The following is a 22,042-nucleotide window of genomic DNA, read 5'->3' as shown; positions in this document are numbered from 1 at the left end:
GTTCACTTAAAATAGTGTTGGCTGAAGTATGTATTAATGGGCTAATAACTCATATTTAAAAGCGTGGACACATTCCATCTGGCTGTGCTGCGCAAATGAGAACCAGATGAGCAGAAACCGACAACGGGAGAACTGACGGAGAACAACTGCTGGACGCAGCTCAGAGATTAAGGTGCTGGACATAAACTCAACATAAAGGAGGACATTACATGTGTGCTCTGTTTTCCTCAGGTGCTCCCGAAACCTCTTCCACACATATTATTAGTGAACTTTTGGGAACAGGAGATCAGTTATTCGGAAGACACTTTTCAGCAAACATGGAAGTCAGACTTTTAAAAAAAATAAAAGCAGCAACGTTAGTGCTTATGCAAATCATACAAGTCCAGCGCTACAATCCTCAATATCTTACTTGTTATTTTCTTTTCTTCTCTTTCATTGTGTGAAATACTGGCACCGTGTTTGGCCTCTTCTCATCATCAACGGTAAAATCATTACCATCGGGTTATTGCTTTAATGCGTGTGGATTTGCTCTCACAAAGGGCAAAAAGGCAGGCGGGCGTATTTGCTTAGCTTAACAGCCTTTGATTTCCATGTTTGCTGTTGGATTTAGGCTCAGTCATTTAGCGCCAACACTGCAGGCATGACTGGAGATCCTCGTGCCAGAGAAGGCCTTGTTATACAAACAGCAGTGAGTGACACAGCAGTGAGCTTACTGCTACAGCCTTGCACAATATTTAGGAATGTGCACAGACCTGTAAAAGGAAAATTAGCAAAGATACTGCCTATTTTAAAGAAGAGTTTGTGAATTCTTTGGGATCATTTAATGTAGAAAATTTGAAAAAAAAAAAAATCTACAGGTTTTAATTAAAGAATGAAAAGATACAAATCCCATAATAACTTTTGTAGTAGGCCACTTTGCTCATTTAAATTAATTTAAACAGTTGTTCAACAATGACCGTAATAGTTTTAGTCTTCCTGTTCTGATATTATTTATTACTTCTTCCTCTCTTGGCAACTTTCCTGGGAATATCACCTCCTGTCATCACTTAAATAGAGAGGCGTTAAAGTCCTAAAGATTGTGTGTGTATGGATGTGTGTGTGTGTAGTGGGGGGTGATGAATGCATGCTTGAGAGGTAACCACTGGGGGTGGTGGCCCCTGGCCTTTAGGATGTCAGCATAATGGAGTAAAACTTTGGGACCTTATTGAGCTCCAGGGAGACCCCATTCACTCTGGACAGCAACCCAGCCTCAAGCCATTATCTTACTCTAAAATGTTTTGTTCTTTCTTCAGCCTTCAGCGGAACAGTTAGCACAAAATAATGAACCCCTCTTCATCGATAGACTGCCCAATTGTCTTTTTACTAATATTTGCTCACGCTAAAAAACTAAAGAACGAGTCAAGAATCAAAGCTTAAATGAGGACTTTCAAGACCTGCTCAAGAAACGTATGATGCTGGCATATAACAGGTTATATTTCCAACACACTCCCTCACACACTCACCACATTTGACATTTTAGACATATTCAGTGTAAATTTTTAACCATTTTCAATTAGAAAATTTTGAATCTCATAAATTGTACCAAAAACATTTTTATCTTCTACATGCTTAGTAGAACTTACATCTTGTAGTAAATATTTCTGGCTTACAAACATCTTAAAAAACATATTTTTGGTACTTTAATCAAGCAAAGTAAAGGAAATATATGTTGTTATATGTTGGAGAAAATGCAGTTCATTGTACTTCGTAGAAACCAAAGGAATTCTTCACTTTTAAGCTTGTTTCTCACGGGCTGTGGAGGAAACTGAGTTCTACGTTTGCTTTCAAAATGCAACCCATTGTTGTCCCATCTCATAAACATATAGTCCCTGCTTTCAGTGAGGAAGAGGTAAGGGATATTTTTTTTTTAACAAAAGCCCTTGGAAGGGTGTGAAAGGAGCCCCCTTCCACTCCTAAACGCCTGGTCACAGTTGGAGCTGCCCCCTCCCCACTTCCCTGGGTCACTAAAGGCATTGAAGTTTTAGAGGGCTGCTACGGCAGATTACTCCACACAGCTGTCCCAGCACCGTGGAAATGAAGTTATGCCCCTTGTCAGCTATGTTATGTGCCTCCCCTCCCTCCTCCTCCTCCTCCTCCTCCTCTCTCACTCCTTGAAAACTTTGCACCACTGCTCTTTGGCTGGGCTGCAGGAGGGGAACAGGGGAGGCAACTAAAGGACTATTCCCCTCCAGCCACTGCAGACAGAGAAAACCTGAATCTGATTGGCTGATTAAATATTCCCTCTTTGCATCATTATTCAGAGCGGCTTGAAACCCCTGACATTCAGCCCAGCACAGCCCTTCTCCTAAACCAGACCCATCCCCCATTAACCCTCAATCATAAATCAACCCCTCCTCCACCTTTCCCACCTCACTAAAGCCCAGGGTGCTGCCCTCTCCACGTCCAACCCCTAACCTCTACTTATTGTGACACTCCTGGTTTATTCACTTTGCTTTTGCTTAATGTTGTTTATGTTTGGTCAAAATTGAACTGCAACTTAAATCTATCTTTGTGTTAATTTTAAAGCCAAACTAGTCTATGTGAAATAATGAATAATGCAATCCTTTAGAAAAGAAAAGCTGGGGCGTCGAGTAGCTCAGTTGGATGAACATCCGCCCCATGTGTAGAGGCTACAGTCCTCGCTGCAGTTGGCCCCGGTTCGAGTCCCGCATCGGCCCTTGGCTACATGTCATTCCCCCTCTCTCTGCCTCCCCATTTCCTGTCTCTCTCTACTGCACTATCAATAAAGGCACAAAAAGCCTGAAGAAAAAAAAAAAAAAAAAAACTGAATTCACATGCAATAAAACGCACCCTAACTGAATTCAATACACTCAGAAGTTTTGCTGCTGCAGCCTTACTTGGTCTGGTATGACCAGCAGCTTGTTGGCTTTGGATATTGCTGCCAGTTTGCTGACTGTATGATACAAGCAATAAGTGACTCAAGGGAATCTTGGAAAATGAAGAGAAGTTCAGTATTATTGTGTAACAAACAAACAATTATTTTTATTATCAAATATTGTCTCTATTTTCTTTGGATTAGTGGATCAATCGTTCAGTCAAAAAAATGCCCATCACAAGTTACAACTGCCTGTCCAAAACTTAAACAGAAAGATCCGCACATTTGAGAGGATGGGATCAGCAGATGATTGATAATTGTGCTTAATAAATTACTCAAACAAATAATAAAGCATTTGGAATAAGTGCGGCAATAAGAAATCTAAAGCTAAGATCTTATGTTATAACATCTGGATTATTTATTCCATTATTACTCTGTGTGAAAGTAAATTTTGTGGCGATATGACGAGGTGTCTCCCTCAGCTATGTGCCAGTTTCTGCTTGTTCCATATGTAAATCTTACTGTAACCCTCTTTCACTGTTTCAACCGATTTACTGCATCTCTTGTTGGGTTCACATGAGGCGGACATGAGCATGACCGAATTAGAAGCAGTTCTCTTAAGTCCAGGACTGGGAGTTTCTAAATAGGCTCAACAGGAAAAAGTCAGCAGTGGCTGAGCTGTTTTAAAAACTGTTTTGAAAAGTTCCACTGGGACTTCAAGAGGAAGGGAGTTATTTCATTATCATTGATGCCAGTGGAGCCGAGGAACGGCGTCTGACATCAAACCCAGACAATTTCACCTTCCAAACATTTATATTGAAAATTTTGATGGTTATTCAGTATGTTGGCTGAAAGATGTTGTGTGCACATTACACCAGCAGCCAGTTACCCATAAAAAAAACAAAAACAATATGAGAACATCAAAGCTCTGATATTGTCTATAAAATAAAGCTAAAGTCAAGCTGCCTGTTTGCTTTTCCTTAGTGTAACCTAGAGGACGAAGGATTTGGGGCGGGGCATGGGGGGGAAGAGGTTGGCCAAGCAACAGTTTGAGTTATGATGAGGCAATTTTAATGAGGTTCTGCTCCCTGCACCAAAAGCCCCAGTTGACTCTTTTCTGCTTCAGCATGGGAAAAAAACACACACAACATTCCTATTTTCCTCTGGTGCCAAAAGTTAATTGAAAACATTTCAGGGCAAAGTATGGTCTGGGCCCCCCATATGACTCTCATCCCTTCATTATCCTCAACAATAATAAAAAGGCATTACAATTATTAATGGCTGGAGCAGAGGCCTGCTTTCTTAAAGAGACAGTGACAGGCTTTGGCTTCTCATAACAAAAGCCCCAGAAACTGCCTTCACCACATCACTTTGTTGGTATTTTTTTTTTTAACAATTGCTGCCATTGTAGGATTTATTATTTGGGTCATTCTTTTAGAGTCTAATGATAGCTTATGTTTTCCAGAGTGAAGTCGTTAATAAAGTCGAAAGCCGCAGAGGGAAGATAGCGACGACAACTAAACATCTAATTGTATGAGAACAAACTGTTGCACACATGGAAGCTGAACTGTGGACGCAATAAACCTGAACTTTCTCACATAACTCCTCTGTCTTCATCGGGGAGAGCTGTCTCCTCACGCTCCCCCCACTCCCTGAAAAGGGTGACAGAGGAACAGTGTGAATGAAGTGCCCCCACATTGTGCCGCCGCACCATTGTGTATTTTGCATCTCCATAATGGAGGTGCCACTCGACTTCTCTTCCAATCAATGGGCTGGAGGGCCCATCTCTTCTGCTTGAAAAGCAACATGGCGGCCATCAATGGTTTCAAGAGCCATTATCACAAGTGAATGAGGGGACACTGGCTTTTCTTTAGTAAGTATAGAGGGGCTGACTGACTCACAACATGTAAACAGACACATGTACCCTGCAGCATCACTGCTATCACTGATTACAAATTACACAGAGGATATAGAAATACTCAAATTTGATTTGTCTTTGACGTTTAAAAAAAAAAACAATAAACTATATGCATGTGTCAGTAAATTTTTCATAGTAACCACACACTCTCACCACTACTCAAGGCATGTATTGCTTGTGTGACTAACTGTACTGATTATAAACAGTTATGTTGAACCTACTGAGCCTTTAATCTGGTGATTTATAAAAGTGAAGGTGGGTAACACTGGCTTTTAATTGTCCTGAGGCCTATAACCTGTTCTGAGAAGGAATGACACTCAGTTAATTAAATACCAAGAATACCAGAGGAACTGTGACTCAAAGAGTCACTGTAGCTAAGGACTCTTACCAGATGTTTTACAGGCACAGTGACAAACGGTAGAAAAATAAGTAAGGCAATGCAAAAATGTTAAAAACTTCCCTGAGGTTCTGGGATTACTGTAGTTTCAATGACACCTGGTAAATAATTAGCAGTTTTTTTCTTTTAACACATCAAAGACAGGCCTTGTACTCCTTAATTCAACAAGTGGAAAAAAAACACACATCAAGACAGACTGAAGCCCAAAGAAAAATAATTTTAAAACTCTTATTTATTCAATGTGCATGTACATTCAGGGGAGTGTGTTGATAAGGCGTCTTTTCTCTCTCACAGCGTGTCTTTGTGACGATTTCTAACAAACATGGGGTGAAGAGAAAGAAACTGACCGAACGCTTCTTGGCTCCATTTGTTCTGCACATCCCCAACAGGAGGAGGAGGAGGAGGAAGAGGAGGAAGAGGAGGAGCTCACCTTCCTCTCATCTGTTTACAACACTTTATACCTTATGCAAACAACCATGTTTTCAAGGTCAAGTGTGTCACTCTTTCAGATGCACCATCTGCCCTGGGTTTTAGACACGTTGTAGTGGCTTACATCAACTTTGGTTTTTAATGAAGGGGTTGTGGTGAAAATCTCTGTAGGCTACATCTGGTAAAAAAAAAACAAACAAAAAAAAAAACGCTCTGGATTCACAGCCTGCCTCTGATATGGTCACATAATGGTCAATAAAACCAACATAAAGACTTTTAGGCACTTTTTTTTTTACACAAAACATTTTCCCTCCCTCTGTGGTCGTGAAGCAGTAAAAGAGTCAGTGGGACTCAGCTATTCCTCTACAGTGCAAATCTCTCATAAACAAGTATTTCATACAATATACTGTACAATTTACTCTTATACAGACAACATACAAAAATAGGCTCCTTCAACATTTATCAGGTGACTAATAATGATAACTGACATATAACTAATAGGCTACATGTGCTATAACCTACTTGATCTGATCCACAGTCAACTGTTATTTGCATGCTTCTGACATGAGCCATTAACAAACAGCAAATGCCCTGAAATATATGAATGTGTGCAGAAAGTTTAGGTAGGATTTAATAAACCAAAGTGTTAGTTTAATGAAAAGCAGAAGGACTCTAGAGAGGTGAGTTGATTTGTGGTGTTGCTTCACTATGACTTTAGCTGTCCTGGATGGCAGCAGCTTTTCAGATAAATTTGCTTAAAACCAAAATGGTGGTCAGAACATTTAGCACAGTCTGACAGGGTGTGGAGTCACTTGAGTTTTCCACATATTGATAATCCTCCTGGTCAATGTAATCGTCCTCAGAGTCCTCCTCGGAGTCTGAAAACCCGCTTCCCGCGAACCTGTCAGTGGAATCGGAGCAGAAAGTTTTCATGCTGACTTTGATGTACTCGCATATGTTCCTCTCCGTGCCATCGCACACACAAGTGTCTAGCTGTTGCGCTTTCGGTATGGAGCGCATGTTGGCTATCACCCTGCGGCACCCATCCGAGCACCTTTCCCCTCCGAAAAGTTTTCGGCAGTGAAATAAATAATCCCTCATGGCAGAGCTGCAAGACAGGTCCTTCTCACACTGCTCTCGGGCCTCCGTGCAGCCCATGGTGCTGGTCCGCGGGAGGCACGGCTCGATGGCTTGTTTGGTGCTCCTGCAGACCGAGTCAAGGGCGCAGTCGCAGTCCTCCAGAGCCGGGCCGCTCTGGGTCATATTGAGCTGAATCAGAGAGGATATGCAGTGACTGGGACACTTCTTGCGTTCCCCACTGATGACAGACGCACAGGCATAAAGGTACTGATCATAAGCGTAATGGCACTCCGGCTCTCCATGGCACTTGAGGATGGCTTTCCAGCAGACCAGCCGACGGCTGTGGTTAGGAGATCCGACACAGAGACCGATGATTAGGATGAATACACTGCATATCAAAACCGCTGTCCGCTCCATCAATATGGCACGACTTGCCATTTCCAGGAAGAATGAATCTTAAAAATGCTTAACTTCATATGGGCTTCTGTAGTAATTCCACCAGGATGTGTCAAAACTGCGTTACTCCTTGATGGTTTCATATCATGTCACAGCTGGTGACTTGAAGTCACTGAGGCGCCACAAAGTGAGCAACAGCTCATCGGGGATGGTCGTAAACAGCCAGTCATGTCAAGATCTGACAAGTTCCAGCGCTGCAACAGTTTTTTTTTTTTTTTTTTTTGCCAATCCCAGTTCGTTTTAGAGGCTTCACGTGTTTCTTTTTCTCCTTTACAAGACTACCCACAAAGTTTGACCAACTTTAAAAAGTCCACAAAAAGATGTAAAGACTAATTTCCTCAAACTCTTCCAAAAGTATATCACAATATCCGTGTTCCTAAAGTCACTCATCCGCTTCCAGTCCCTGCCCGCATCCACTCTCACTGCAGCCGCTTTGTAGTGAGGGCTGAGTAGTGATGGGCTGATTAGGTTTCTGCAACAGCCTCATCCCATTGGTCCGATCAACTGTTGTGATTCTCTCGTCACACGCGGGCAGTGACGTCGGCTACTGTTTTAAACGGAGGTAAAAAAAAACAAATAAAAACGGAAACTTTCTGCAACAGTGTGAAAAAGACTTTTTTAATTTCAACTAGGTTTGTTTACATTGTGTTTTATGAGATGAAACGTTACAGTTACTTTTACTATAACTATTCTGCTATTAATGGAGGTTAGCTGTTTTTCATTGCCCAAAAGTGAGTGGGTGTGTGGGTGGATACAAGGATTAAGAGATCTTGAACCATTAAATTAAATCAAAAGCTCTAAAATTCTGAAATTTTGTAATTTAAAAAAAAAAATAGCCTAAATCATGTATGAGCTTAAAAACAAGTGGGAGGAAATCAATATGATTTAAGAGGAATATGCGTGATGTTACTTTTTGACTCAATATAGAAAATATTAGCTCCAGCACTTTTTGGTCTTTGTGCTATTTTCCTTTTATCCTAATTTTTTTGGGGGTAGTTAGACAGTTAAGTTAAAATTTGGATTTACAATTTACAGTGAGGCACAGTTTCTTTGGAAATCTCTAGGTTTGTCGTTGTCTCCCCGCAGGGAGAAACGACAGCTGTTATAACACATGCAGAGCTCCCGTCTTACACTTCTCCCCCATGAAACATAACAAGCCCTGAGAGCATAGCTACACTGCAGCATACGCGTGAACACCGCTCAGACACATTTGCACACACCAATAAAGACATGACAGCTTAAAGGTTTAAGAACTATGATTTCCAGATATGGAGCTGGGAAAGCACCAGAGGCCTTCACACAAGAAATGTTAAAGAAAAAACACAATTGGTGTTTTGTTTTTTTACTGCCCATTTTGTTCAAGTGTAAGCAAGCTGCAGCGCTTCACCTTTTGGTGCAGGGTATTTCCTATTTCCTTACAATAACACTTAAGAAGAAAACACAGTGTGAAGAGGGATAACAACTGCAGCCACACACAATGTAAACAAACATGAAGCGTGAAGCCACTAGAAATGACGATAGAGTGGATGAGTCGGGGCCTCGAGGCCAACACAACAAAGTATAGGAGAGAAAATCGCTCAGTCACTCTCTGTTCTTCTGACCCCGTCACATCACCGCACTATATGACCACAGAGATCTGGCAGCTCTCAGGGGACCCTCAGACCCCTGATTCCAATTAGAGAGATTAGAGAGGAGTCAAGACAAGTGCAGAGTTTCTTAGCCAAACAACCCAAACGCCCCCCTACCCCCTCCCTCCATCTCATCCAGCTGGCATACCAGAGCAACAGGCTGACTGCAGACTCAATTTAGAGCAACATCAAAGTGGAGGTTAGAGAAAGCCCAAATGGTGAACTGGTCAAGGGTCTCCATTAACTACAAAGAGGCTGACATCAGCCCAGACCGCAAAGACGACATTTAACAGAGATAGATATGAATATGGAGAATGCAATTCTACATGTGTTATACTTTTGCTCAAAGTTTAGGTATCACAAGGCTCGAACAAAGTTTTCTCTTCAATAACGGAGAACAAACTAAAGAACACACCCTGTCTACACTTAAATTTCCCTTTTAAGAGGGACTCCATAATGCATAGCAGAACCAAAATCCCATCAGTGTTGGATGTCTGCCAGATAAGAACAACGGCCAGATTCAGTGGAGCCAGCAGCTCTTATGATGGAGCAGGCAGCTGCTCTCCCCCTAACTGTACCTCTTAAATTACTCTAATACATCACTTACACTCTTTACTTTTACAGCCTACCAAACTCCTCAGATTGTACTTGGGGTAAATATAAGGCCAGTTTTCTTTACAATCTTGTCCTCCATTTATTTCAAACCAGTATCTCCAGATATGCGTCCTGTGTACATGCGGTTGTTCATGGCGACTTGCATATAATAGGGTTTCCAGAATTGGAATGCGGTTCCCGAGAGCAGATTTGTAAATACTCATGCAGAGACAGACATGCTCTTCAGTTTGTCTCCACTGCTGTCAGAAGTCATTACACACAAGCTGCACTGCCAGAACAATTCACTGAACTTTGTATTCAAGTGCTTCCAAGCCCAGAGAGAGACAGAGAGAGACAGAGAGAGAGAGAGAGAGAGAGAGAGAGGAGAAGGGGGAGGGAGAAAAAGGAGTCAATATTAAAAAGCTGCCAAGTGTTTTTCTGCCTACATTTTTCATTTTTCTGTGGCTCATGGAAACTTCTCAGATGTCTGTCATAGATATATCCACTTTTTTTTCCTTCTTCATTCTTTTCACATGAAAGACAGAGAATCCATTTGCCTTTAGTGAAAACAAGAATAAAAACTTAAAACTTTTTGTTGGTTTAGTCACGTCATAACTATTCAGTTTATGAGCTGTTATGCATCAATAAGTTAACAACACAGCACTACAGTACTTTGGTTTTCTGGTATGCAGCTAAAAGATTAGACAGGCGGGATCAAATCACCTGGATCAAAGTGATTTCTAGTCGTGCTGGCAGAGTAATGTTGGTTGTTAAGTCAACAACTATACGGATTTCCACAACATTGTATACAGACATTCATGATCTCCAGAGGATGAACCTTTAATTGCCATGATGATCTGCTGGTTTTTCTTCTAATGCCCCTGTGAGGTTGACATTTTTGGTTTTTAGTGAATTACAACAAGAACTATTAAATAGATTGCCGTTAAGTTTTGGTACAGATATCCATGATGCGTAGAAGATAAACCCTGATGACTTTGGTGATCTCCTGGTTTTTAGTCTCATTGCCACCATGAACCTTGTGTTTCCATCACTTGGACAAATACCTGCAAAATTGTATTTAGTTAGTGCAGATTAGCTATTGTTAGCAAGCTAGCATACCAGTCACCAAGATGGTGAACATAGTAAACACAGACATCAGCATGTTTGTATTGTCATTATGACTATGTTAGCATGCTGATTAGCATTTAGCACAGCCTCACAGAGCTGCTAGCATGGCTGTGGACTGTGGATGCTGTTTCTGTTCTGACCAGCATCAGCTTTTCTCCCTGTGCTGTCCATACCTCATGCCTTTATCACACCAGAGATGTTTTAGGATGGTACCACATGTTCGGAGACCAAGTTCATCCCTCCGGGGGAGGCCACTCACCACCGCAGGAAAAAGGATTTGACTTTGAACTCACAGAGGAGAACGGAGCTACAAGTTCAAACATGGGTCGCTCTGGCTGTAAATTAGCCAAGAGTACTCAGAAAGTTTTAATCGTCAAAGCCAAACGTTTGGCACATGCTATGAGGTTGTGAGGTTGAACAGATAGACAATTGTTTAGTTGTACTGGTTTCCCCATCAGCAAGACTTTCAGATTCCTTTGGCTTGCTTCATGGAACAGATTAACACCACGACAGGGAGAAAAGATGGATAACGTTACAAAAAGATTTGTGTTCTGGTAGTTATTGTTTCACGCAAGGATTTTGTAGGAAAGCAGATGGGGCTGTTAAAAAGATTGGAACAGAGAGTTTGAATCCAGACGGAGAGGTAGACGCTGGTTTTGCCATCACAAAGGAGGGTAATTGATAGTGGGAGCTAGTAGTAGATTAATTACACCTGCAGTAAAATCTGGGTTACAAGGGCCATAACGAGCAATGGAAATCTCCCAGGGTTGCTGTGGCCAGCAGTATAGAGGTACTCTGTGACGCTGGTCAGGTAATGATAAGATAACAGAGCCATTTCTCTACAGTGCAAAGAGGGGAGGATAATAAAGCCACACAAATTTTGAGGTTATCTGTGTCTAAAGAAGGTCTGTAGCTGTTACAGGGGAAAAAAAAGAGACTCTGGAGCAGACGAGAGTTTTAGTTTTTGTTTGAAATGTGACCTCTCCTCTCCAAACTGTGATCATGTATCTCTCTGAAAGGAATTAGCTGCTCAGGGACAGATATGCCACCACAATCTCAGCACAGGGAAGCCATTGTTCACTAGATCAAGGGTTTAACAAGACACTTGAAAGGAAGAAAAATGACTAGCCAGCATCCACATAACAGCATCTAGAGAGAAAGAAGGAAGAATTTATACAGTTTTGGTACAGAATAATCAAATGAGATATAGTGAGCTTAAGTTGGATCAAGAGGTGGATTTTTGTTACCTTCAGACAGAGCCAAACTAGGTGTTTCCCCCTTTTTGAAGTCTTTGTGCTAAACTAGGCTAACTGGCTGCTAGCTTTTGATTTAATGGACAAATATGAGTGGTACTGAAATTCTCATTTAACTCTCCACCAAAAAGTGAATAAGCATATTCCTGTCAAACTATTCCTTTAAGCCCTCAAGAAACAAACACAGAGAGAGGTTATCATTTTTAAGAGATATCTGAGATACTTCAGTAATAGCTAGAAGGGATTATTGTGGGATTAATACTCTGGATGTGCGTACACACATAGTGCAGTCCCAAAGTAAAGTTGGAGAAACAGGATACAGGACTGCCAGTTTTCACATTTCCACATTCCACATTCTGTAACTTGGTCTGTCTGGCATCCTGCCGATACGGGGCACAGCTTGAGCTCACTCTTTAAAGCGTATAGCTGCCGTTTCAGGAGACAGAAAATGAGACGCGACCCACGGCTTCCCTTACATTTGCCTGGGTAATCACAATGTTTGAGCAGAGTTGCCTTTCTGGCAGCCTCGGGAGTTTTCTTAGACCTTCAGACAAGACACAGGAAACGTGTGTGGGCTGATCTATGACATTTTTGGTGAGTGTCAACAGTTGCTGATGCTCAACCCCGGGTGAAGGTGTATCTCTTCCTAGCTCTGCAGAAATGCTGCTCAAGGTGCACAATGGGCTTCGTGCAAGAACATTTTTATATTCTTGCCCTTGAATTCTTTTACTTTTTTCTTGTTAAGCCACTGAAAAAGTGTGTTGTCCCCTTTCTGTTCATACGAACAGACAGGTCTGGACCATTCGTGAATTTGGTTCTTACCTGAGAGAAAATTATAAGTATCAGATAATCGATGAATGCCCTACTTTCTCTTACATTGTTCAGAAGTGCCACTAAAAAAATGACAACTGCTTCTTCCATGTGTTGGAGAACTGTGTTACATGGGAAGAGTGACACATCCCTCGTCCCTCTCATATCAAAACATACACAAATGGAGACACATCCAAGAGCATCCTTTAATATAATATATTTTTGTTAAGGACAGGCCTGTAGTTTGGTGGTTAGATTTCCTCCATCTGTACTACGGTTATTGTTCTTAAACATGAATATACGCATATCCTACAAGTGGAAGAAATACTGACTCTAGTCTGGTGGTCAGAGCTCAGATGAGACTGTCTTCAGTGACAGTAACCACATGCATGCGTTTAATCCAAACACACCGCCCTTTGTAAGGCGCAGCATCAGTGGTGGTCTGCTCCAATGTTCCCCATCAACCACACCATAGAATAAATCAAAATAATCTGAGTGGACTGCTTCCATTTTTATTTATAGACAAATACATGTATTTGAACCAAACCAGATGGAACAAAACAGAAGATAAACCTTGTTGGAGGATTCAAGAATTTATTATCTTGTCCTGATGCAATCAGAATTTTTTTGTACTGATTCATTAGCAGCCAGTTTTGTGTGATAGACACGTCCCATGAAGCACTTGGTATGGATAATGTAGGCATCCTATTCATGAACAGATGCTATCACAGGTAAACTTGAGAGAAGTTACTGGACCAGCTCGATGCACTGCAAACATTAATGTTGCCTTGGTAACATAACATTTCACTTTTATCCGACTTGACATCAACAGACAGGTCGCAGTCTCAGAACAAGAGTTTTCTCCAGTGTGACAAAAAGGAGTTAAGTAGAGGTTTTCACACTCTACAACAGTCGCTCAGATGTGAGGTTGAATTTGAGATTTTGAGTGAAGTCGTATGATGTGTAGCTACAAGGGAAACGACTGTTAACTCCCAAATTAGAGTATTTGATGGGTTGGGGAGCGGATAGGGTTGGGGATGCATGAAGTATCAGGTACAAATATGGGTCCTCTCTGGAAGAAGGTTGAGGCAGTATTTGGATTAGCAGTTAGCTCCAATCAGGGTGGTCTGGGATACAGAGTTTATGTTTAATTTAAACATAGGCTCTCTGGGTCTGCGCACTGTCACTGTTCTGAGTAAAACCATGCTGATCACTTAAACAAGGGGTGACATGGTAGGTCGGATATGAGGTCTGATTACAGAAGTAAAGGTTGGCGGAGAGAATCTTGTCCATCATGGAAGTGAGTGGCTGAATAGATTTATAGGTATAGTTTTTACCTTTTGCTTGTGAATGACAGTATCACACAGGCACACAGTCAGCTGTTTTATTTTCCTATATGTTGGGACATTTTTTTGGATTGTGCTAATAAACATTAACTTATTCTTGTCTTCCGTTAGCTTGTTCCAGAACAATAACACCCCAACAAAAAACATGTATTAGTCTTGACAGAAGATAAGATCATTGTAGTTTCAGAGGCCACTTGAGAAACAGCTATTATAAATCTAACTAAGAATGGTTTGCCAGTTCCTCCAGGCCAGGAGTGCATATCCTCCTTCACTTGGTACAGGGAGAAGAAGGACCACCAGAGAATATGATGTTTACTGGAGCCCTGGTGGCCCTGGGGTTAAGGCGTTGAATATGAATTGCAATATCCAAGGTTTCTCCCTTCATTTCCTGTCAACTCTCTCCTGCGTGCTATCTAATAAAGGGAAAAAAGTGTCCCTAAAAATAGTACAGTTCACGGCCGTGCTATAGCTCTGTAATGCTTTAAATTTAATTCTAACATCAACATGCTAACATTGCTCAAACATGCTAATCTTTTAGCAACCATATTCACCATCTTGGCATAAATTTCTGTTAAATACAAAGTGCAGCTGAGGCTGATGGGAATGTCATTACTTTTGCAGATATTTGGTCATAAATCAAAGTACTAGGTAAATAAAATGTATCTGATGGTGGAACATTAATGTCTGTACCAAATTTCCATCCAATAGTTGATGAGATATTTCACTAAAAACCACAAATGTCAACACTGGAGGAAAAAGTCCCAGATTCATCAAAGTCAGTAGGAGTGAGCCTCTGGAGACCATGAATGTCTGATGCAGATTTCATCACGATTCATCCAATAGTTGTTGAGATATTTAAGTTAGAACCAATGTAATGGGCTAACTGACTTTGCGAGCTATAGAGCCATGAACGTGCTTGTTATGGATTACTTGTGTTTTAGGATATTTTCCTTTATCTACTTAATTTCTGGATGAACATGAAATGGAAGATTTGTTGTCTTTTGTGATCTTCCTTTCAATCTGGCAACGGCAAAAGCGAGATGGGCTGCGGAGAGGAGTAGGTTGTTGATTGAGTAAGCTGTCAACTGCAAAGACACACCACAGACGCTCCGCTATAACACTCTTCATCAGAGTGTAAAGTAAACAGAGCCTGTCTGGACACGGGGTGGATGTCAGGCAGACAGTGAAGGGCTACAGCAGGAAACAACAGGCACTGACCTGTCATTGTTAGAAGGACAAAAAAAAGGACAAAACTGTGTTGCACAAACAAACTTAAATGGCAAAGAGGCAAAGAACTGATATATTCTATCATGTTATAAATTAACTTTTTCAGCTGGCACAGCACAAGTAGCCATGACAACATGATTTGGCTAAATTATTCTGGTTACCTACCACTGCTGTTTTAAGCCTGTTATATAATTTTAATCTGACATTGTTCTGTTGTGTCTAAGAAACATTCACCACCACTTATTTTAAATTCTTATTTCAATACTATGACAATTATTCAAATCGAGCTTTATCATCTCATCTTGTCCGCAGTGCAAACACACTTACCACACACAGTAGCAAGGGAAAAATAAACAGGCTGGGTTTTGCTTTGCCTGCAAAATCTAAATATTGACTCAGTAACCTATAATCATACACGGTCTGAACAAAATCGAAATAAACATGTGTGCCTGTATGTGTAGTGTTTGTGTGTCTCACGGGCACCAAGACCCTTGAATGCTGACACTGACAAACACACATAAAAAAGGAAGTGGTTCAGTTTTTTAGTGAATACCAGACAATACGGATTCCATCCAGCACACTGCAGCAGCATAAATTATTTTCCATTCTCTATATATACAAGAAGTTCCTTCGAAATCGCTAAGCCTTCCATCTCTGATCAAACATCTGCTTTCATTTCACATAATTTAACTTACATATGACTCACATACTATATTCTCACATTAAGAGGCTTTAAATTGCCAAGACAAGAGTAAAAAAAAACGCCAATAAAAAATCCATTATGCTCTCAGACGAGCTTATGCGCTTCACTGCCAAGTTTCCAAGTGACATCAGCAGCCAGCGATCCACACAACGGTGTTATTATTGTGTTTTAATGTTATTAAAATCTCATTAAGTTTCAAATCACCCTTTCAATCAGTTTTTTTTTTCCTTTGCTGAAAGCCTCAGTACAATATCAGGAAAGATACAGACTAGGCTGATTTAGGAGACATTGTTGTTCTACGGACCATAATGACTGCTTTCCTAAATAAACTTGATTGATTGAATGAGGCTTTTGTGCTAGCATACTGCTGGATCTTCTTGTTTTTCCTCAGTGAGTCTTTATGGCTCATTAGTACTGTGGCAAAGCTGAAACATTTCTGGCACTACGATGGCCTGTCAGGGTGTGCTGCTGATGCCAGACATCATCAGAGGCTAACAAGGAAATGCATAGTCTGAGAGAAATTAAAGTTGTTGATGGGCATGGACAAAAAGCTGGTTAGATGAAAAGCTTGATAGCACTCTCATACATGTCCATTAATTATGAAGCTAGAGCCAGAACCTAGTTAGCTTAGCAGTGGCAAACAGTTAGCCTGACTCTGTCCAAAATCTACCTACTAGCACCACTAAAGCTCACTAATCTTGCTTGTTAAATCCTCATAAAATCGAAGACTAAAAATAACAATTTGTGCTTTTTGTGGTGGAACTATTACTTGGCTAGACAGAATGATTTTGGTTTGAACCAGACTTGGGTTTTTGTACAAATTACATAAACAAGAAAAAATGTTTATTCTAGGTCTGTTGCTGTTCTGGCATATAAAATAATCCATTAATAGAGACAATTTCATGAAATTTCTCAACAGAAAATTTAAACTAAAGTCATAGAATCTAACAATACATAAGCCAATAATTTATGCAATTTTAAACCCACCTCCAACCCCCCGATAACTGATATTTGGAACTGACATGCAACACAAAACTACACTGCTACATAAGGACTCATGGAGTCAAGGTGTTTCTATTATTTTGTCCACCCCATTTATATCAGTGAAAGTCGGCTAAATAACAGAAACACCTAATGCAATACAGCTCCAAACGCTACATCCTCAAAAATTATCATACAGTTGAATCAACAACTGTCTAAAACGGATTTAATAAATACTGAACAGTAAAACCTTCATGAAGGAGGATTTACAGCAGGACTGTTGTTTTAGACTCAGTTTTATCTAGATGTTCCTAATAAACGGACAACTGAGTGTATATTAGTAATTATCGGTTGTATGCACCAGCTGCAAAGAGTATGACTGGAATTAATTGGTTGATTTCGGTGCTGTCCTCACCTGTGAACTGGTACACCTGGCAGCCTAAAGATGCTCTTTAATTTAACAGTTTTATCATGTATTATTATTATTATTATCATCACCATATAACAAGTTTTACCCCTCCCGTTTTAAAATGTAACACATTTACTCAGAGCAATTTTAACTGACTCACTTCGTATTTTATCTGAGAACATTTTGACACAGTAGTTTACAGTAGCTTCTGACCGTTGACGTGATGACGTCAGAGTAGTGTCTCATGGCCAGTCTCTGGAGTTTCTGTTAATGGTAACGTTTACTGCTGCTTTGTCTGAACACAGTGAATGTTCTTGTTTTCTTCTTCACAGTGTCTAACTACCTGCTGTACAATTAAACTTACACTAGTTCTGCTCCAGCACTCTCAGCTCTCTGCTCCTTTTAGCGACTTTCACTAATTCAGCTGTTGTTTACATGCTAGTCAGGTGTGCTAGTTACTTTAGCTTAGCAGTTAGCGCTAGCTTCTGTCCCTCTCCCTCTCTCTCTTTAGCTCGGTGTTTCTTGAGCCAACAGGTGAACTTGTTCATCGGAGTGTGGCGTTGTTGTAACCTCAGTGTAGAAGATTGTGATGTTTATTAAAACTTCAGTGATGTATGCTGTCTTACCTCCAACACACAACTTTGTTTGTTAACCGGAGCTTCTCTCATCTGTGCCCATCTGTGTACACAGCAGGCTTCAGCGTGATAGAGTATTACTCGTGACGTGTAACCAATCAGATCGTGCTGTGTGCGGGACATTGCTCCAGACCACAGATTGGAGACTACAGACCACAGACAGGCAGCAGCCCTGAAGGCAAAGTAGTGTATTTTTAAATTAATTTATTTTATTGGTTGTGGGTGGAAGAAAATACCATTACCAATTTGATGGGGCATTGCCCCCCATGCCCATGCCTAGAACTGGGCCCACATCGGAATGATCTTATATGACCTCACGCCAAACATAGTGCGAACAAGTTCATTCAAATATTGGTAGGGACAATTCTGCATATGCAAACATACGCCCTTGAAATAGGACCAACAAAGTGATTAAATTTTGGAAAACTCTAGGTCCATAAAGAAGCAAGTTGATTTGATTTCCAGGCTGGCAGAGTGAGGAAAGTAAATGAGCAGACATATAGGTGCCCTTGAGTAAAGTATGAATCGGCTCAGTGGCCAATAGATCACATTAAGGTTGTACATAGCATCTTCCAGGAGAGAATGTGTGTAATATGTGTAAACATCCTGTTATACCTCACCATAAAGTGATTTAACTGGACTTGCTGCTTTCAAACACAATTTGAGCAGATGGTCAATGAAATTACCTTTTTTCAATTTCTAGATGAAATTTTATACAGTGAATGTGTGGTTGTGACGAAAAAGGGGATTTTGGGTGGGAATAAAAGTATAGTTACGCAATGCCATGCAATGTGTCCAATTTGCAATATTACCAGAGACGCAGCAACATCCTCAACCCACACATGCATACTAGACTTTTGCAGCTCAGTGAAGAAAATGAGCATCTTTTCACTTGTCTTTATTTAAAAAAAATACAGGGTTACAGTCCCTTCAAATAAAACACACAGCAATGAGCTGGAAGTGGCACAGTGTGAGGTGGAGTTCGTGGGTCCAGTGAAGCTCATGGTTCCTTCATCAGTGCAGCTGAGGGAATGAGTAGAAAACGTCCCGATAGAGTCTCTTGATTGTGTTAGTTCTGCTCAACACCAGACTTGACCTGCTGTATTCAAAGAGACTGGGGAGGGGGGGGGCCTAATTTATTTTCCCAGAGAGTTTGGCAGTCAATGATTACTTAAAAACTGTCTTGAGTAAGTTTTAGCAGATCTGAGTACCTCATTTGTTATGCTTCTTGTAGATGGAAAGATATTCTTGTACATCATCAGGGGATCCAAGGACCACAGGGACTCGCTGGTGGATAGTGGTGGGCTGGATGTCCAGAACATTCATGGATCCTGTCGTGGCCATGCCTCCTGCCTGCTCCATGATGAAGGCCATGGGGTTGCACTCATACAGCAGCCTCAGCTGAAAGGCAAGAAGCAGAGAGACGAGTGACTCGGTGTGAAGGTACATGACAAATGACTTATATGTGCATTTTACAACAATTTAACACAGATTATCTGAAAATATGAATTAATTAAAAACTTTTTTTGTCCATCTGCTCACCTTGCCCTTAGGACTCTTGACATTAGCAGGATATAAAAAGATTCCTCCATACACCAAAGTACGGTGAACATCAGCTACCATTGAACCAACATAGCGACTGCCATATGGAGCAGAACCATCCTAGAAACACAAATGTTGTGAAGTCATTTTTACAATATTCGGAAGGAAAATATTTTGTATTCATGTACACAATATAATAATAACACTGGTCACTGGCCAGTTGGGTAGCCAGCTTTTCTTATGTAATGATGTTTAAAAGCACAGTGACTATAACAGTTCACTTATTGCCATTACCTCCGGGTATTTCTTCTTTTGCAGGTACTCTGTCACATCTGGGTAAAAGTGCTGCGCATATCCTTCATTCAAACTGTAGATTTTTCCCTTTTTCTTAATCTTCACATCTCGATCCACCAAGATGAACTCACCGATCGCCTGCAAAGAAGTGTCAGATTATCAGATTATTATGATGCGGTCGAACACACGATGGTATTATCTGCAGAAAAAGAATCACAGCAACAAAGAGACAATATGATATAATAGTTTTAATGCCATCTTACAGGGTCAAGCATGAAGCAGTTGACGCCCTGACCAGTGGAGAGGACCATCATGGTGGCACTTCCATACAGAGCATAACCAGCAGCAACAATGTTTCTTCCAGGCTGCAAAGCATCCTTCTCAGATGGCTCGTCATCTGTGGTCTATGGGACAAATATGTGGAAAAATATCACAACAGGGAAAGGCTGTTAGCAAACCGGTCAATGCAATGATGTAAAAACTTTATTGTGTTTGGAACCAGCATGCAGGATCATAGCTACCAACCTTTTTGTAGATGGCAAAAATTGTTCCAATAGAGACCAGACAGTCAATGTTTGAGGAACCATCCAGAGGATCAAAGCACACAATGTATTTTCCCTGTCAGTTGAGAAAAATAATTTGATCAGTGTCGCAGTAATGCTAAAAAAAACTTAACCTATCAAATAAAGAGAAATGGCACATATTCACACAGCCATACAGGCTTACACTGCACAGATGCACATACTCTCTTGTCTGGTTCCACAATGAGGGCCCTCTCGTCTTCCTCTGACACAAGCATGCAGGAGGAGAAGGAAGACTTGAGCATGTTGATGACCAGGTCGTTGGACAGGACATCAAGCTTCTTCACCTGGTCCCCTGTCACGTTGGTGCTTCCAGCGATGCCATATCTTTTTAAGAAAGGAAAAATGAGCATACTGAAGTTTTCAAGGCATAAATAAAAGCTATCCATTTTTATGCAACTCTAAAACACAGTTAAGGAAATGTGATAATTCACATATATTTGTTTTGTTAAGTGCCATTTTAATAATTTATTTCCACATTGTGAGAAACGTATGACAAGCCCATTATCTTCTTGACCTCTGACCTGGGGCATTGTGCACAACATGTGCAGTCTTTACCTTTGGCCAGGGGCTAAGTTAAAACTGCTTACTGATTCTCATGCCATGCTGCATGCAACTAAAACTATCACTAAACCCAGATGTCAATTCCTATTTAGCACACATTTAAATGAAAGAAAAACATAGTAAAAGTAATGTTAAAATGGAAATCATTAAACAATAATAACCTTGATTGATTCGTAAAAGTTTAATTGGGTGCATACTGTAGTTTTACCCCCCTCTTTAATCCTATTCACCTTCATGTTCAGATGCATGGCTTTGTTATTTTCCCCACCCTGGAGTACAGAAAATGAAAAAGGAAATATTACTCACAGGTTAGCGATCCCAGCCTTCCTGACAGCAGTGGAAATGGCTTTGACAGCAGTGCAGATGGAGTTGAGCAGGTTAGTCAGCTCACCTGTCCCTTGTGCCTTCCTGCCCTCCTCCAGAACAAACCTGGTGAGGGTCAGCACGTTGGTATCGAAGGATCCTTTGTCAGACATTTTGCTGTCAGGTGTGGGACTGGGACTGGGACCTAATGCCTAAAGTGAAATAGGAGAGCATTGACCCAAAGTTAAAAAGTAGCCTCTAGAACTGAGATAGGGGAAGGGACAGGGGTGTGCAACTCTTCCAACCAATCACAGGTGTCCTTTTTTCCTAGTCAGGGAATGATTTGATCACTTCTGTAACTATGGGTTTAAAAGACCAAAGTTCAAAGATAGTGGACATTTTTTGTGTTAACGTCACAAAGGCTCCAACCTGAATCAGTTGCTCCACACTCTGATTTGAGATTATGTGTTTTTTTTCAGTCAGAACTTAAAAGTTACACTAAATGTAAGCTGTAAGCATGCAAATTACTTTATTAATCAAAATAGTTTGATGTTACAGTTGAAACGGCACTTAGTCTCAACACAGTTGACATAGTGTGTGCGCAGTCTGATTCCTTATATCAGATCAACAAGTACTATATGCGTCCTATTGTTTTTGAACAGATGAGCATCAGTTGTTTAGTTCAAAGTGCAAAACAATTTATGACATGCTTTATGCCAAAATATACAGTTACCAAAACATTTTCTCCTTTTCCCCCTCACTTACAATCTTATTTATTATTTATTTATATTAATAAATTGATGCACAGCTTGTACTGGTCTCAGCATTTCTGTGGACACACTACACACACTGCTTAAAATCATGCCTTCTCTGCATGATCCAAGAAGTG

At 40.7% G+C, this 22,042-nt stretch overlaps 2 protein-coding genes across 3 annotated transcripts; both read right to left on the bottom strand.

Annotated features, from left to right (window-relative positions):
* Nucleotides 1-5,404: 5,404 nt before the first annotated feature.
* Nucleotides 5,405-7,571, bottom strand: LOC111240000 (growth arrest-specific protein 1-like). The gene has a single exon (XM_022769960.1). It carries the CDS (start codon nt 7,135-7,137, stop codon nt 6,361-6,363), a length of 777 nt encoding a protein of 258 aa, XP_022625681.1. The 5' UTR covers nt 7,138-7,571; the 3' UTR covers nt 5,405-6,360.
* Nucleotides 7,572-18,751: 11,180 nt separating this feature from the next.
* Nucleotides 18,752-21,381, bottom strand: LOC111239996 (fructose-1,6-bisphosphatase 1-like). 2 transcript variants are annotated; one of them, XM_022769956.1, is made up of 8 exons: nt 21,157-21,381; nt 20,451-20,613; nt 20,231-20,323; nt 19,969-20,109; nt 19,706-19,843; nt 19,412-19,531; nt 19,081-19,270; nt 18,752-19,000 (listed from the first exon to the last, which is right to left on the bottom strand). In XM_022769956.1, exons 1-7 carry the CDS (start codon nt 21,324-21,326, stop codon nt 19,082-19,084), a joined length of 1,014 nt encoding a protein of 337 aa, XP_022625677.1. In that variant the 5' UTR covers nt 21,327-21,381; the 3' UTR covers nt 18,752-19,000; nt 19,081. The 2 variants fall into 2 exon arrangements, with proteins under 2 accessions (XP_022625677.1, XP_022625676.1); XM_022769955.1 differs by having other exon boundaries at nt 18,752-18,983.
* Nucleotides 21,382-22,042: the final 661 nt, after the last annotated feature.

Source organism: Seriola dumerili, unplaced genomic scaffold (genome assembly GCF_002260705.1).
Source record: "Seriola dumerili isolate Sdu_G_001 unplaced genomic scaffold, Sdu_1.0 BDQW01007938.1, whole genome shotgun sequence".
Taxonomy (NCBI): Eukaryota; Metazoa; Chordata; class Actinopteri; order Carangiformes; family Carangidae; genus Seriola; species Seriola dumerili.
Note: the sequence above shows the minus strand (reverse complement) of the source record. Positions and strands in the feature narration are given on the sequence as shown.

Excerpts from the sequence above, each read along its gene's own strand:
- LOC111240000 (XM_022769960.1), bottom strand. The coding sequence starts at position 7,137 with ATGGCAAGTCGTGCCATATTGATGGAGCGGACAGCGGTTTTGATATGC.
- LOC111239996 (XM_022769956.1), bottom strand. The coding sequence starts at position 21,326 with ATGTCTGACAAAGGATCCTTCGATACCAACGTGCTGACCCTCACCAGG. Across the intron at positions 20,614-21,156 it reads AAGGCTGGGATCGCTAACCT|ATATGGCATCGCTGGAAGCA; the intron begins GTGAGTAATATT and ends TTTCTTAAAAAG. Across the intron at positions 20,324-20,450 it reads TTGTGGAACCAGACAAGAGA|GGAAAATACATTGTGTGCTT; the intron begins GTATGTGCATCT and ends CTCAACTGACAG.